General features: G+C 44.7%; 1 protein-coding gene across 3 annotated transcripts in view; it reads right to left on the bottom strand.

Moving 5' to 3' along the window:
• The window catches only part of LOC122938784 (ELKS/Rab6-interacting/CAST family member 1-like), a 73,652-nt gene that overhangs the window by 30,398 nt on the left and 30,076 nt on the right, over positions 1-13,178 (bottom strand). For all 3 annotated transcript variants that reach the window (XM_044294552.1, XM_044294553.1, XM_044294551.1), the window contains exon 6: positions 3,204-3,388. In XM_044294552.1, coding sequence (XP_044150487.1) covers positions 3,204-3,388 — 185 coding nt within the window. The remainder of the gene's footprint in view (positions 1-3,203; positions 3,389-13,178) is intronic.

The raw sequence follows: 13,178 nt of genomic DNA on the forward strand, positions 1-13,178 counted from the left end.
AAAGTGCAAGAAAACTGCAGAATGCAGTGCTTGACCTCCACTTAAAGGGGTTGTCCTGGTTCAGAGCTGAACCAGGACATACCCTTATTTTCACCCCGGCAGCCCCCCTGAGCCTAGCATCGGAGCATCTCATGCTCCGATGCGCTCCAGTGCCCTGCGCTAGATCGCGCAGGGCACGGGCTCTTTTGTTTTCAATAACACACTGCCGGGCGGTAACTTCCGCCCAGCGGTGTGTTCGGTGACATCACCGGCTCTGAGGGGTGGGCTTTAGCTCTGCCCTAGCCGTTTTACTGGCTAGGGCAGAGCCAAATACCGCCCATCAGTGCCGGGGTTCCTGTCAGCCCCATAGAGAACCCCGGTACGTCACCGGAACTCAGAAAAATGCCTTTGCCCTGTGCAATTTAGCGCAGGGCAAAGGAGAGCATCGGAGCATGAACCGCTCCGATGCTCATGTCAGGGGGGCTGCCTGGGTGAAAATGGAGGTATGTCCAGGTTCAGCTCTGAACCTGGACAACCCCTTTAACGAGCAGCCGATCGTAGGGAAAACACACTTACTTCCCGACAATCGGCTGCTCCTTGCAGTATCTAAATGCAGCTTAACACAGTGAATCGATCAGTCACTGATAAGACGTCTCCTATGTACAACTGAAGTCAGAAGATTTAAATGAATAACTTACAAGTTTTGCTAAAGCTTTCCCCAGAAAACTACATAGCAATGTGCTCAGCTCCTCCTGCTCTATAACATGCGGACTGCACTGCCTTTAATGGTGATATGTTCCTTTGTAGAAAATAAAATAAAAATTGAGCTCTGATCGCTATTACTGGACTTGTTTTCGTAACGGTCAGGGGGTGTGGACCCACTGTGCCAAATAGCCAGTTTCACTTTGGGGCTAAACCCAAGGGCGTTGTGCTGGCGGTTTCCTGATATTCACCCTTTAACCGCTATACAGGGATCTGGACTTTGCCGTAAAGAACCAACCAGGCTGCTACCTCCTGGAGTTGTCCTAATGTAGTTGACACCGGTAATGGAGTCAGGCAAAAAGTGTAGTCTGAACAATGTCCAATAGTCAGGGTAGGCTGAGTACTTGCGTATTCCAGATAGCAATTCCAAGGTCAGGACAGGCAGAGTACTAGTGTAATCAAGGTCTAGGTTCCAAGGTCAGACAGGCGGCAAGAAACAGAATCAGTAGGCAGACAAGGTTCGGTACACAGATATTCAGACGAGATCACCTTTACTGGTTACTAGCAAGTAGAAAATCACAAAGCTCAAGCGAGGAGGTGAAACCACATCCCAGCTAAATAGGGAGACTGATCAGCAACTTAACCAGCATCTGGACAGGAGCAAGAGACAGCATGAACTCACGCAGTGCTGAAGAAAAGTTTACAGTATTACGTTCCATTCACACGTCCACAAGTGTTTTGCGGTCGCTTCATGTATTCTACTTCCTGCCCTGGCTCTTTAACTTCCTCTTTGACTTTTTCAGCCAGACCATTCACTGTGACCAATCAGAGCTCCACTGTAGGGACTCAATTAGAGCATCAAACACTACACTAATCAGAGCAATGCTCTTCTGTGGACATCTTTTTTCTAGGTCTATCAAGAGCACAATAGAGCTGTCATACTCTTAGCTCAATTCTACACCTAGTATTATCATGAGGATTACCTTGCTGATAAGCGCTTCCTTTCACAGCAGTAGAAAACTGACAAACGATTACACACACATATACATATACATATATATATATATATATATATATATATATATATATATATATATATAGAGAGAGAGAGAGAAAGAGATCATTTATGTTGACTTTTACAGAAAGACCATATTCTGTATCTAACTTTCAATGGTATAGTACTGCCAAAGGCAGAAATCAAAAAAACTATTTACAATTTTTAGAAAAATCATAGAAGCGTCCCTTTAGAGCAGCGGTTCTCAACCTAGGGGTCGCGACCCCTTTGGGGGTCGATCGGCCCTTTCCGGGGGGTCGCCTGAGGCTTCCTATTGTGGGGCGCCCGTGTAGCGTTATACTACCCTACCTCGTCAGTGGCGTCGCCGGGGGGGGCCAGAGGGGGCCACGGCCCCCCCTATATCATGCTGTGCCCCCCCAACTAAAATGCCCCCGCCCCCTAAGTGAGCCGCCGCCGCAGTCAAGCACAGGGAGATGAGCGCTTCCATTGCGCTCATCTCCCTTGTAATCTGCCTGTGCTGCGGCGGTGCAGGGGAGGGAGAGGTGTGTCCCCTCCCCTTCCTCTGATAGGCTGCCGGCGCACTAGGCCGGCAGCCTATCAGAGGCCAGCGCAGGCGGCGCGATGACGTCATCACGCCGCCTGAGCCTTACAGCGCGGGACACAGGCCAGAAGAGGCCTGCATCGCATCGCTGACACTGAGGTAAGTATAAGTGTTTTTTTTATTTTATTACAATACTGGCACATGATGATGATGATGATGGGGGGGACTTAATACTGGCTGGCACATGATGATAATGGGGGGGGGGGGCTTAATACTGGCTGGCACATGATGATAATGGGGGGGGGGGACTTAATACTGGCTGGCACATGATGATAATGGGGGGGGGACTTAATACTGGCTGGCACATGATGATAATGGGGGGGGGACTTAATACTGGCTGGCACATGATGATAATGGGGGGGCTTAATACTGGCTGGCACATGATGATAACGGGGGGATTAATTACTCTGCTTTAATTATGTTCAATTTGTAGCAATAAAAATACATCCTGCATATCAGATATTTACATTACAATTCATAACAGTAGCAAAATTTGTTATGACGTAGCAAGGAAAAAAATTTTATGGTTGGGGGTCACCACAACATGAGGAACTGTATTAAGGGGTCACGGCTTTAGAAAGGTTGAGAACCACTGCTTTAGAGCAAAGTTTCTGGGACGATCAAGGTTCTGCCATGTCCAGCGACTATATAATCTTAAATTGAATTGGTCCACTGACAAATATCTAAAGTCTACAGTAAAAATTATCAACATAGTAAAAAGAAATCAGACGTAAAAGTGGCGCCTCGGAGGTCCATGTGGGTGGCTCTTCTAAATATTAACAAATATCAGGGTTTGTGTACTTTCTTGTGGCCTCCCAGACCTCAGCACTGCATAAGCGCTGAGAACTGTCCTGCCCTGACCTAGAATAGATCATTGTGCTATTGTAAGGAGGCAGACATTATTACTTGTGTTTGCAGGAGGAGGAGGTCTCGGTCTTTCTCCTTCCCACTGTGAATGGTGCTGTGCAGCTGATGAAGAATGCTCTTCTGTTCCTCCTCTTTATGTGCAAGATCTTGTACAGAAACATCTGCCAGCTTTTTTAGTTGGGTCACATCCTCCACCAGGACGCTCTTCTCTCTCATACTGGCATCTGAAATGGAAAGACAAGACTGAATTTTTTTTCACCTGACCGGGAACACCAGTCCAAACATCTATAAAACTGCAAATATCAACACGCATCTGAGGTAGAACTAATGGTAGAAACTTGAATAAGCAGGTGGGGAGTCCTATCTTCCACCAACAAGCTAAAGAACCAATTGAGGAATGAAAACTTCTTCAAGATTTATGACATTTCCTTAGAGACAAAAGAGGGCGTGAAGGGGAAGAGGATGGATGGAGCAAACAGGACCTTTAGAGAACCTCTTATGGCTTCTCGCTGTACATATAAAAGCTGCCTTCTAAAATTCACAATTATTGTGTTTCCTACACATCTGCGATAAAAGGAGGACAAACTTCAGATTAGAATTTCTTGGAAACATAGGTACCTTTAAGAAAACTCGGCTAAATCTAGTGGACAGCTCATGCTACATATTGGGAGACATAATTACAAGGCACTTTTTAAAAAGGTTGGACACTTACTCACAAGACAGCCACCTATTGGTGGCAACAGAAAGAGTTTTCTTCCTTCTGGAAGAGTCACTGTGAATGCTTTTTTCTATGGAAAATTTGATTAAGGGGGTTTTCTGGGACTTTCATATTGATGGCTATTAGTATGCAATCTGCACTGGTCAGATTCCTGGCCCCGGTCAAGTGAATGGGTGCAGCGCTGCAGTAACCAGTTCTAGCCACTATACAACGGACACAGATTTCTGGTTTCTGATTAGTGGGGGTTCTGGAAGTCTGATCCCAATGTATCTAATATTAATATGGCGTATCCTAAAGATAGGTCATCAATATAAAAGTCCCTGAAAACCCTTAAAGGGGTTTTCTCACTTTGGTAAATAGCATTTACAGTATCATGTAGACAAAGTTACTACAAGGCACTTGTATTTTTATTTTCCATATTGTCTCCTTTGCTGGCTTGATTCATTTTTCCACTGCCCATTTCCAGGAGTTACGACCACCCTGCAATCCAGCTGCTGTGGTTGTGCTTGCACACTGCAGGAAAAGGCGCCGGCCTCTCCAGTGGCTGGGACTATGGAAGCATGCAGAGACAGCTTCCACATATTGGGGTTGGCCAAGTATAAGAGTTATCCCCTGTCCAGTGGTCATCCCCCCACCAATCCCAAGAACAGTATGGTCCCAGTGGTCTCGTCGTGATGGAGTGACAGGCCAAGCATGCACCCTGCTGCCTTATTCATTCTCTATGAGACTGCTGGAAGTAGTCAATCGCGCGTGCTCAGCCTGCTGATCCTTCAGGATGGGAACTTACCGATCAGTTAGTTAGGAGATAACCTTTATACCTGGCACAAACTCTTTAATGCTGACAGCTATCTCTCCCGACTCCCTCCCGGCTCCCCCGTACACGTTCAGCTCGACTGAATGTCTATGTGTATTCTATAGGGGGAGCAGAGAAAGCCCATGCTCTGGCGGTGGCCTATCGCTCAGGAGAACAGAAGGATCGGGCGGAAATATTTGGAAGCTCCCCACAAACATCAGACTGTTGGTCGAACCCGCCGTTCTCGGCCAACAGCACACTAATATGTATGGGGGCCTTAACAGAATGGGCTTTGATTCATGTTTCATTAGTAGTACATGTTGACTCTAATAAAGAGTCTGTTGTCTTACAGGACCATGAATGAAAAGCCTGTCATGACCTCCAGTATCAACGCTCCATTATTGGGCAGTATAATAATCTTACTGTCCAATGCGCCCCTCCTTGTAAACTGGGTTTTGATAATTCTCAAATTTATTATGTATCTTTTCCCGTCAAATCAACCACAACTCCGCTACTCGCTTTTTCTTCTTAAGACTTCATTCACCATAGTCATTTTCTTATGTATTTCTCCAGTGAGCGATAGATCTGAGTATATAAACTCATGTCCCTATCTCTCACTAAACTTTCCACCTACGGTATGAACCTATAAAATAGATGGCGCCTTTGTCCGATGATTTGGCTGATGTCAGGAGAAAAAACGCACAACGTCCAAGAATCAATATATACAGAAAATCTATTCAATGCTGCTCCTTGGAAAAACTGCAAAGCATGAGTGCGCCTCTACTGCCCCTTGAGGGTGGAGGTGTAGCATTCCACGCCGTCCACTCAATGTCTGGGTCTGCTGGCGTGAGGGTATAGCCACACGGGTGGAATTTCCATTGCAAGATCCATAAAGGTATATGCACATGGTGGTGTAACTTATGTACATTTTCTGTGTGGATTTTTATGCGGTTTTCGGTTTCTGTAATTTGCGCATTTTGAAGCAGATTTGCCCCAGCTCTCATCCTTTGCATTTCAACAAATGAAATCTGCGCTGAAAATCCACACAAACAACTGACAGGCTGCATATTTCAAAATCTGCACCGCACACGTACAATTTCCCCACCGTGTACATGAGATTTTGATAATCTTATCTTCTTAGACGGTATATTATTACGCTGGGGATATTCTGCGCAGAATACGCCCCTTGTGCATAGACCCTTACAAATCCACTGCAAAATCTGCATGCAGTACATGTGGATGTGTCACGGATTTCACCCAATGCACTGCAAAGGGTGAAATCTGCGGTGGAAATCTCTATCACGAATTGCCTTGAGGGTACCTGCACACGAGGCAGATTATGTCAGTTTTTTCAGCGTGTTTTTTCGTGTGGAAAAACGCAGCATAATACAATACCAGCAAAGTGAATGAAATTTGCTAAATCTCATGTACAATCTTTTATAATCTGCAGCATGTCAATTGTTTGTGCCAATCCGCACCTTATATAGCATTCAATGGGGTTGTTAACATAAACAGAAAATCCGCGCCAAAGTCCACAACAAGAAATGCACCAAAAAATGCACCAAAACCACAATAAATAACGCAGATTTATGTGCTTTTTTTGGTTTTCATGCAGATTTTCTGCATACAAATATGCAACATATACACTACGTGCAGAATTATTAGGCAAATGAGTATTTTGACCACATCATCCTCTTTATGCATGTTGTCTTACTCCAAGCTGTATAGGCTCGAAAGCCTACTACCAATTAAGCATATTAGGTGATGTGCATCTCTGTAATGAGAAGGGGTGTGGTCTAATGACATCAACACCCTATATCAGGTGTGCATAATTATTAGGCAACTTCCTTTCCTTTGGCAAAATGGGTCAAAAGAAGGACTTGACAGGCTCAGAAAAGTCAAAAATAGTGAGATATCTTGCAGAGGGATGCAGCACTCTTAAAATTGCAAAGCTTCTGAAGCGTGATCATCGAACAATCAAGCGTTTCATTCAAAATAGTCAACAGGGTCGCAAGAAGCGTGTGGAAAAACCAAGGCGCAAAATAACTGCCCATGAACTGAGAAAAGTCAAGCGTGCAGCTGCCAAGATGCCACTTGCCACCAGTTTGGCCATATTTCAGAGCTGCAACATCACTGGAGTGCCCAAAAGCACAAGGTGTGCAATACTCAGACATGGCCAAGGTAAGAAAGGCTGAAAGACGACCACCACTGAACAAGACACACAAGCTGAAACGTCAAGACTGGGCCAAGAAATATCTCAAGACTGATTTTTCTAAGGTTTTATGGACTGATGAAATAAGAGTGAGTCTTGATGGGCCAGATGGCTGGATTGGTAAAGGGCAGAGAGCTCCAGTCCGACTCAGACGCCAGCAAGGTGGAGGTGGAGTACTGGTTTGGGCTGGTATCATCAACGATGAGCTTGTGGGGCCTTTTTGGGTTGAGGATGGAGTCAAGCTCAACTCCCAGTCCTACTGCCAGTTTCTGGAAGACACCTTCTTCAAGCAGTGGTACAGGAAGAAGTCTGCAAGGTAAGAAAAACATGATTTTCATGCAGGACAATGCTCCATCACACGCGTCCAAGTACTCCACAGCGTGGCTGGCAAGAAAGGGTATAAAAGAAGAAAATCTAATGACATGGCCTCCTTGTTCACCTGATCTGAACCCCATTGAGAACCTGTGGTCCATCATCAAATGTGAGATTTACAAGGAGGGAAAACAGTACACCTCTCTGAACAGTGTCTGGGAGGCTGTGGTTGCTGCTGCACGCAATGTTGATGGTGAACAGATCAAAACACTGACAGAATCCATGGATGGCAGGCTTTTGAGTGTCCTTGCAAAGAAAGGTGGCTATATTGGTCACTGATTTGTTTTTGCTTTGTTTTTGAATGTCAGAAATGTATATTTGTGAATGTTGAGATGTTATATTGGTTTCACTGGTAAAAATAAATAATTGAAATGGGTATATATTTGTTTTTTGTTAAGTTGCCTAATAATTATGCACAGTAATAGTCACCTGCACACACAGATATCCCCCTAAAATAGCTAAAACTAAAAACAAACTAAAAACTACTTCCAAAAATATTCAGCTTTGATATTAATGAGTTTTTTGGGTTCATTGAGAACATGGTTGTTGTTCAATAATAAAATTAATCCTCAAAAATACAACTTGCCTAATAATTCTGCACTCCCTGTAGGTACCTGCACACCATGCAGACTATTTATGGTTTTTCCCCGCAGATTTTCGCGCAGAAAAACCAAAGCGTAATCATTACCAGCAAAGTGTATGGAATAGACAAATCTCACGTACACTTTGCTTTTTTCTTAGGTGTGGAAAATGACCAGCTGTGCGAATTTTGAAATCTGCAGCATGTCAATTGTTGTTGCACTTTTCTTGTGCGGATTTTACCCTTTTTAGGCTACATTCACACAAACGTATTTTGTTTCCGTGTCCGTTCCATTTTTTTAGTGGATTCATTTCAATGGGTCCGCAAAAAATGCGGACAGCACACCATGTGCTATCCGCATCCGTATGTCCGTTCCGTAGCCCCGCAAAATAGAACATGTCCCATTCTGGTCCGTTTTGCGGACAAGGATAGACACTGTTACAATGGATCCGCAAAAAACACATACGGTTGTGTGAATGTAGCCTTAATGGAAGGAAAATCTGTATCAAATCCGCACCAAAAACATGATCAACATTCAACAGTGTGGATTTTTGTGCGTTTTTATGTGCGGTTTTAGTGCACACGGTGCAGATTTGTGTGCAGAAAAGCTGCAAGAAATTCGCACCAAAAACACACAATACATTTTCAGTATTTATCACAGTTTTGCGTGGTTTTTATGTGTTTTTTTGTTGCGGATTTTCTGCTTTTGTTAACAATGTCATTGAAGTCTATGGGGAAAACCCCTCTACAGAGAAGGTGCAGAATCCCACGAACAACTGACATGCTGCAGATTTCAAAATTCAATTTCCACACGGGAGGGAAAAGCAAAGTGTACATGAGCTTCACCAAATCTCATTCAGTTTCCTGGTACTGTATTAGGCTAGGCCTACACGACGACAATTGTCGCGTGACATGGGTGCAACAAAATGTTGCGCAACAATTTTTATAATAGCAGTCTATGGTGTTGCACTGCAACATGCAACATGTTGCAACTGCAACGCAACAGTCGCAGAAAATCCATTCGAGATGTTGCGTCGCAGTATGTCGCATGTTGCAGTGCGACACCATAGACTGCCATTATAAAAATTGATGCGCGACATTGGTGCAACAAAATGTCACGCGACAAATGTTGCGCATTGTCGCGCGACAAATGTCGTCGTGTAGGCCTAGCCTTATGCCGCAGGTTTTCTGCATGAAAATCCGGACGTAAAAAACGCATGTAATCCGCATTGTGTGCAGTAACCCTAACATTGCTGTTTGCAGTGCCTCTCTGGGCGGTTTATGAGGATAAGCATAATACACCTGTAAACCGAGTACCCCCCCAGCCTGGATCGCTTCTAAAGTATTAACAGATGAAGGCAGCCAATCACACGGGTGCTTCTCTTCAAAGGTCTTTATTGCATGTACATATAAATCCGTCTCAACGCGTTTTGCTCCTGATGAAGGGACGTGCCTGTCCCGAAACGCGTTGAGCCGGATTTATATGTACATGCAATAAAGACCTTTGAAGAGAAGCACCCGTGTGATTGGCTGCCTTCATCTGTTAATACTTTAGAAGCGACCCCCTCGTGAAGTGAGTAAATGAACCCACGATACCACATTATTTTAATATGTGTAATAGTATCCTTTTAAACAGATTTTTTACCTATTGATTTACCTAACTGTTCCAAACTATATTGTGTACGATACTGCAGAACACGGTCTCTTAGGCACTCGAGACGGCATGCAGTGTTTATAGACAATTTTTTGATCTTTTATGTAGATTTTTATATACATGTGAACATATATACATTTTTATCCTACACATTGATATCTCTATACACTTTCACTTTTTTGCAAATGAAATGCTGATACAAAACCTATTACACACCTAAGTTGCTCGACACTAACCCACCTTCTTCGATCAACCACTACTGGTGCCCAAGAGGGTTTATTCAAAAATAGGTGAAACCGGGAGGGTATCTCCACCCACCAGTCCCCCTATTTTGGCTTACTACCATATTCTCTGCTCACAGCAGAAGACCACCTCTATGACATTCATGTGCCCTAATGAAGTCCGTGTACAGGGTTCCTGGTCAGAATTTCTGGCGCAGTCACATTACATCCAAGTGCAGGGTCCGTGATTTGCATGAGAGTAAAATGTAAACACATTTTGCATTGGGGGTGTATAATCAGTAAGGCCCAGTTTTCCGTGCGGGTGCAATGAGTGACACGAACGCATAGCACCCAAACAGAATCCTGACCCATTCATTTCAATGGGGCTGTGTACATGAGCGTTTTTTTTTTCACGCATCAGTTCTGCATTGCGTGAAAATCGCAGCATGTTCTATATTCTGCGTTATTCAGGCAGCCCTGGCCCCATAGAAGTGAATGGGTCTGTGTGAAAAACGCATCGCATCCGCAAGCAAGTGCAGGTGCAATGCGTTGTTCACTGATGGTTGCTAAGAGATGTTGTTTGTAAACATTCAGTTTTTTATTACGCGCGTGAAAAATGCATCAAAACGCATTGCAATCTCAGACAAAACTGACTGAACTTGCTTGCAAAATGGAGCGAGTTTCACTGAACGCACCTTGAACGCATCCGAAGCCAATCCGTCACGCTCGTGTGAAAGGGGCCTAACTGTAACCCTGGGTTCACACCTGAGCGTTCGCGATGGAGCGCTCTGTATGCGCGATTGTACGGGCGTTTGCAATCGCGCATACAGAGACAAGCGAACGTTCCCAAAAGTCTATGTACGGGAACGCGCGACAAGACGCCCCAAAGAAGCTCCTGTACTTCTTGGGGCATCGGGCGTTTTACAGCGCGATCGTACGCGCTGTAAAACGCCCAGGTGAGAACCATTCCAATAGGGAATCATTGGTTTCTCCTTGTTGAGCGTTTTACAGCGCGTAGGAACGTGCTGTAAAACGCTCAGGTGTGAACCCAGCCTTAAGGGCTGTTTCACACGAGCGGATGCCGTGCGTGACATCCGCTCCGTGAATGACAGCCAAGACCCGATGCGGACTGCAGAAGCACGGAGCAGTAACATGATTGATAATGCTCCGTGCCTCTCTGTGATCTCTTTACTACGAAATCACAATGACAACTTTATCTCACCGTGATTTCGTAGTAAAGAGATCACAGAGAGGCACGGAGCATTATCAATCATGTTAATGCTCCGTGCTTCTGCAGTCCGCATCGGGTCTTGGCTGTCATTCACGAAGCGGATGTCACGCACGGCATCCGCTCGTGTGAAACAGCCCTAAGGCCTCTTTCACACAAACGATACGGATTAGGTCTGGATGCGTTCAGTGAAACTCGCTCCATTTTGAAAGCAGGTTCAGTCAGTTTTGTCTGCGATTGTGATATCCAGAACCAAACCCGGACTTCTTCACTGAAGTTCGGGTTAGGTGTTCTATTCATTTTATTATTTTGCTTATAACATTCTTAATACAGAATGCTTAATAAAATGTGGGGGTTAAAAAAATACAAAAAATTAACTCACCTTATACCTTTGTATTTTTTTAACCCCTCAATCCACATTTTATTAAGCATTCTGTATTAAAGAATGCTATTACTTTCCCTTATAACCATGTTAGAAGGGAAAATAATACAGTGAATACACTAATGGGGTCCGGGGTTGCTCATCCCTATCATCTCCTAGCAACTATGCGTGAAAAATTGCACCACATCCGCTCTTGCTTGCGGATGCGATTTTCACGCAGCCCCATTCATTTCTATGGGGCCTGCGTTGCGTGAAAAACGCAGAATATAGAACATGCTGCGATTTTCATGCAACGCACAAGTGATGCGTGAAAATCACTGCTCATCTGCACAGCCCCATTGAAGTGAATGGGTCCGGATTCAGTGCGGGTGCAATGCGTTCACCTCACGCCCGTGTGAATGGGGCCTAAGTGTATTTTTCATAGCGGATTTTCCCAAGAGCTTTGTGAGACATCCGTTGAAGCTGCTGTTCCCTCACGTCACCTTTATTACTGGGTTCAGAGCCGTGTGGTGTCACGTTACAGCAGAAGCCCCCACAGATGTCCCAGCCACCTGACAACCACACACTCTAACGGTTGTCGTTACGGAATCGTTACTTCTTGGTTCACTACTGGGAGGATAGGCTTTTTTAACCATTTCTAGCCATAACGTCACCTGGCTTCACTTATCCACCTGTTCTCACGTATCCATCAGAGGACTACCACTTTAAAGGGAATCTGTTACCCCTCCTGACATGTCTGTTCTAGTAAATACTTGTATTTCCAACAAAATTCTGAACCATCTTTTCTTATAACACCGTGGGGGAGATTTATCAAACTGGTGTAAAGTAGAACTGCCTCAGTTACCCATAACAGCCAATCAGATTCCACCTTTCATTTTTCACAGCTCCTTTGATTGGTTGCTATGGGCAACTAAGCCAGTTCTACTTTACACCAGTTTGATAAATCTCTCCATATGTTGTGTCGTTCCTCTAATATACCGCCTAGAAATGTATGCATAAATTGACGACTGGGTGTGACCATTCTCCTTGTCAAAGGCTTGTATCCCAACACTGCCAGCGCTGACTGGACAGTATCAGACTCTAGGAACACATACCCATGGTAACACCTAGTTGTCAATTTATTAATACATTTCTAGAAGGAATAACAGAGGAACGACTTAAGAAACAAAGCTCCAGAATTGTTATATTGTGGGGGATGCAAGGTTTGCTAAAACAGATATGTGGTTGTCTGAATGGACCCGTAAAAGGTTTTTTTTTTACTAATGACCTATCCTCAGGATAGATCATCCGTATCAGTAAATCCCTATAGGCTATCAGTATCTGATTGGCAGGGGTCCGTCGCCCCTAACTTCCGCCAGCTGTTCTGCAATAGCTCCTGTATTGGAAGTTGATGCCGAAACTACACATCTCTGCTGCTTGTGTGGTGGCTGGAGCTGGCTACTGCAGAACAGGTGATCAGTGGGGGGCGCCGGGAGTCGGACCCCAGCCGATCAGATATTAATGACTTATCATGAGGATAGGCCATCAATATAAAAGTACATTTCCGTGAAATCTATCAGTCTGATTCTAGATAGTTGGGCTGTGTAAAGGTGCTGCAGATCTTTCATGCAGCACACTAAATCACTGTTTCTGGGCATCATCCTGTGAAAACAGCACAACCTGCTGCCCAGAAACAATGCAGCTGTATGAGGACAAGTGATCGCTTAAAGGGGTTGTTTAAGAATGGGAGTGGGGGGCAAAATCCCCTATTCTGCTGGACCTGCAAATGGAAGATGACTTACCTTCTCCCTGGCGCCGACTCCCCGCTCCTTCCTCTCCTGGCCTGCGATGCTTCGCTGGGCTTCATTTATGTCA

Source organism: Bufo gargarizans, chromosome 5 (genome assembly GCF_014858855.1).
Source record: "Bufo gargarizans isolate SCDJY-AF-19 chromosome 5, ASM1485885v1, whole genome shotgun sequence".
NCBI classification, from domain to species: domain Eukaryota; kingdom Metazoa; phylum Chordata; class Amphibia; order Anura; family Bufonidae; genus Bufo; species Bufo gargarizans.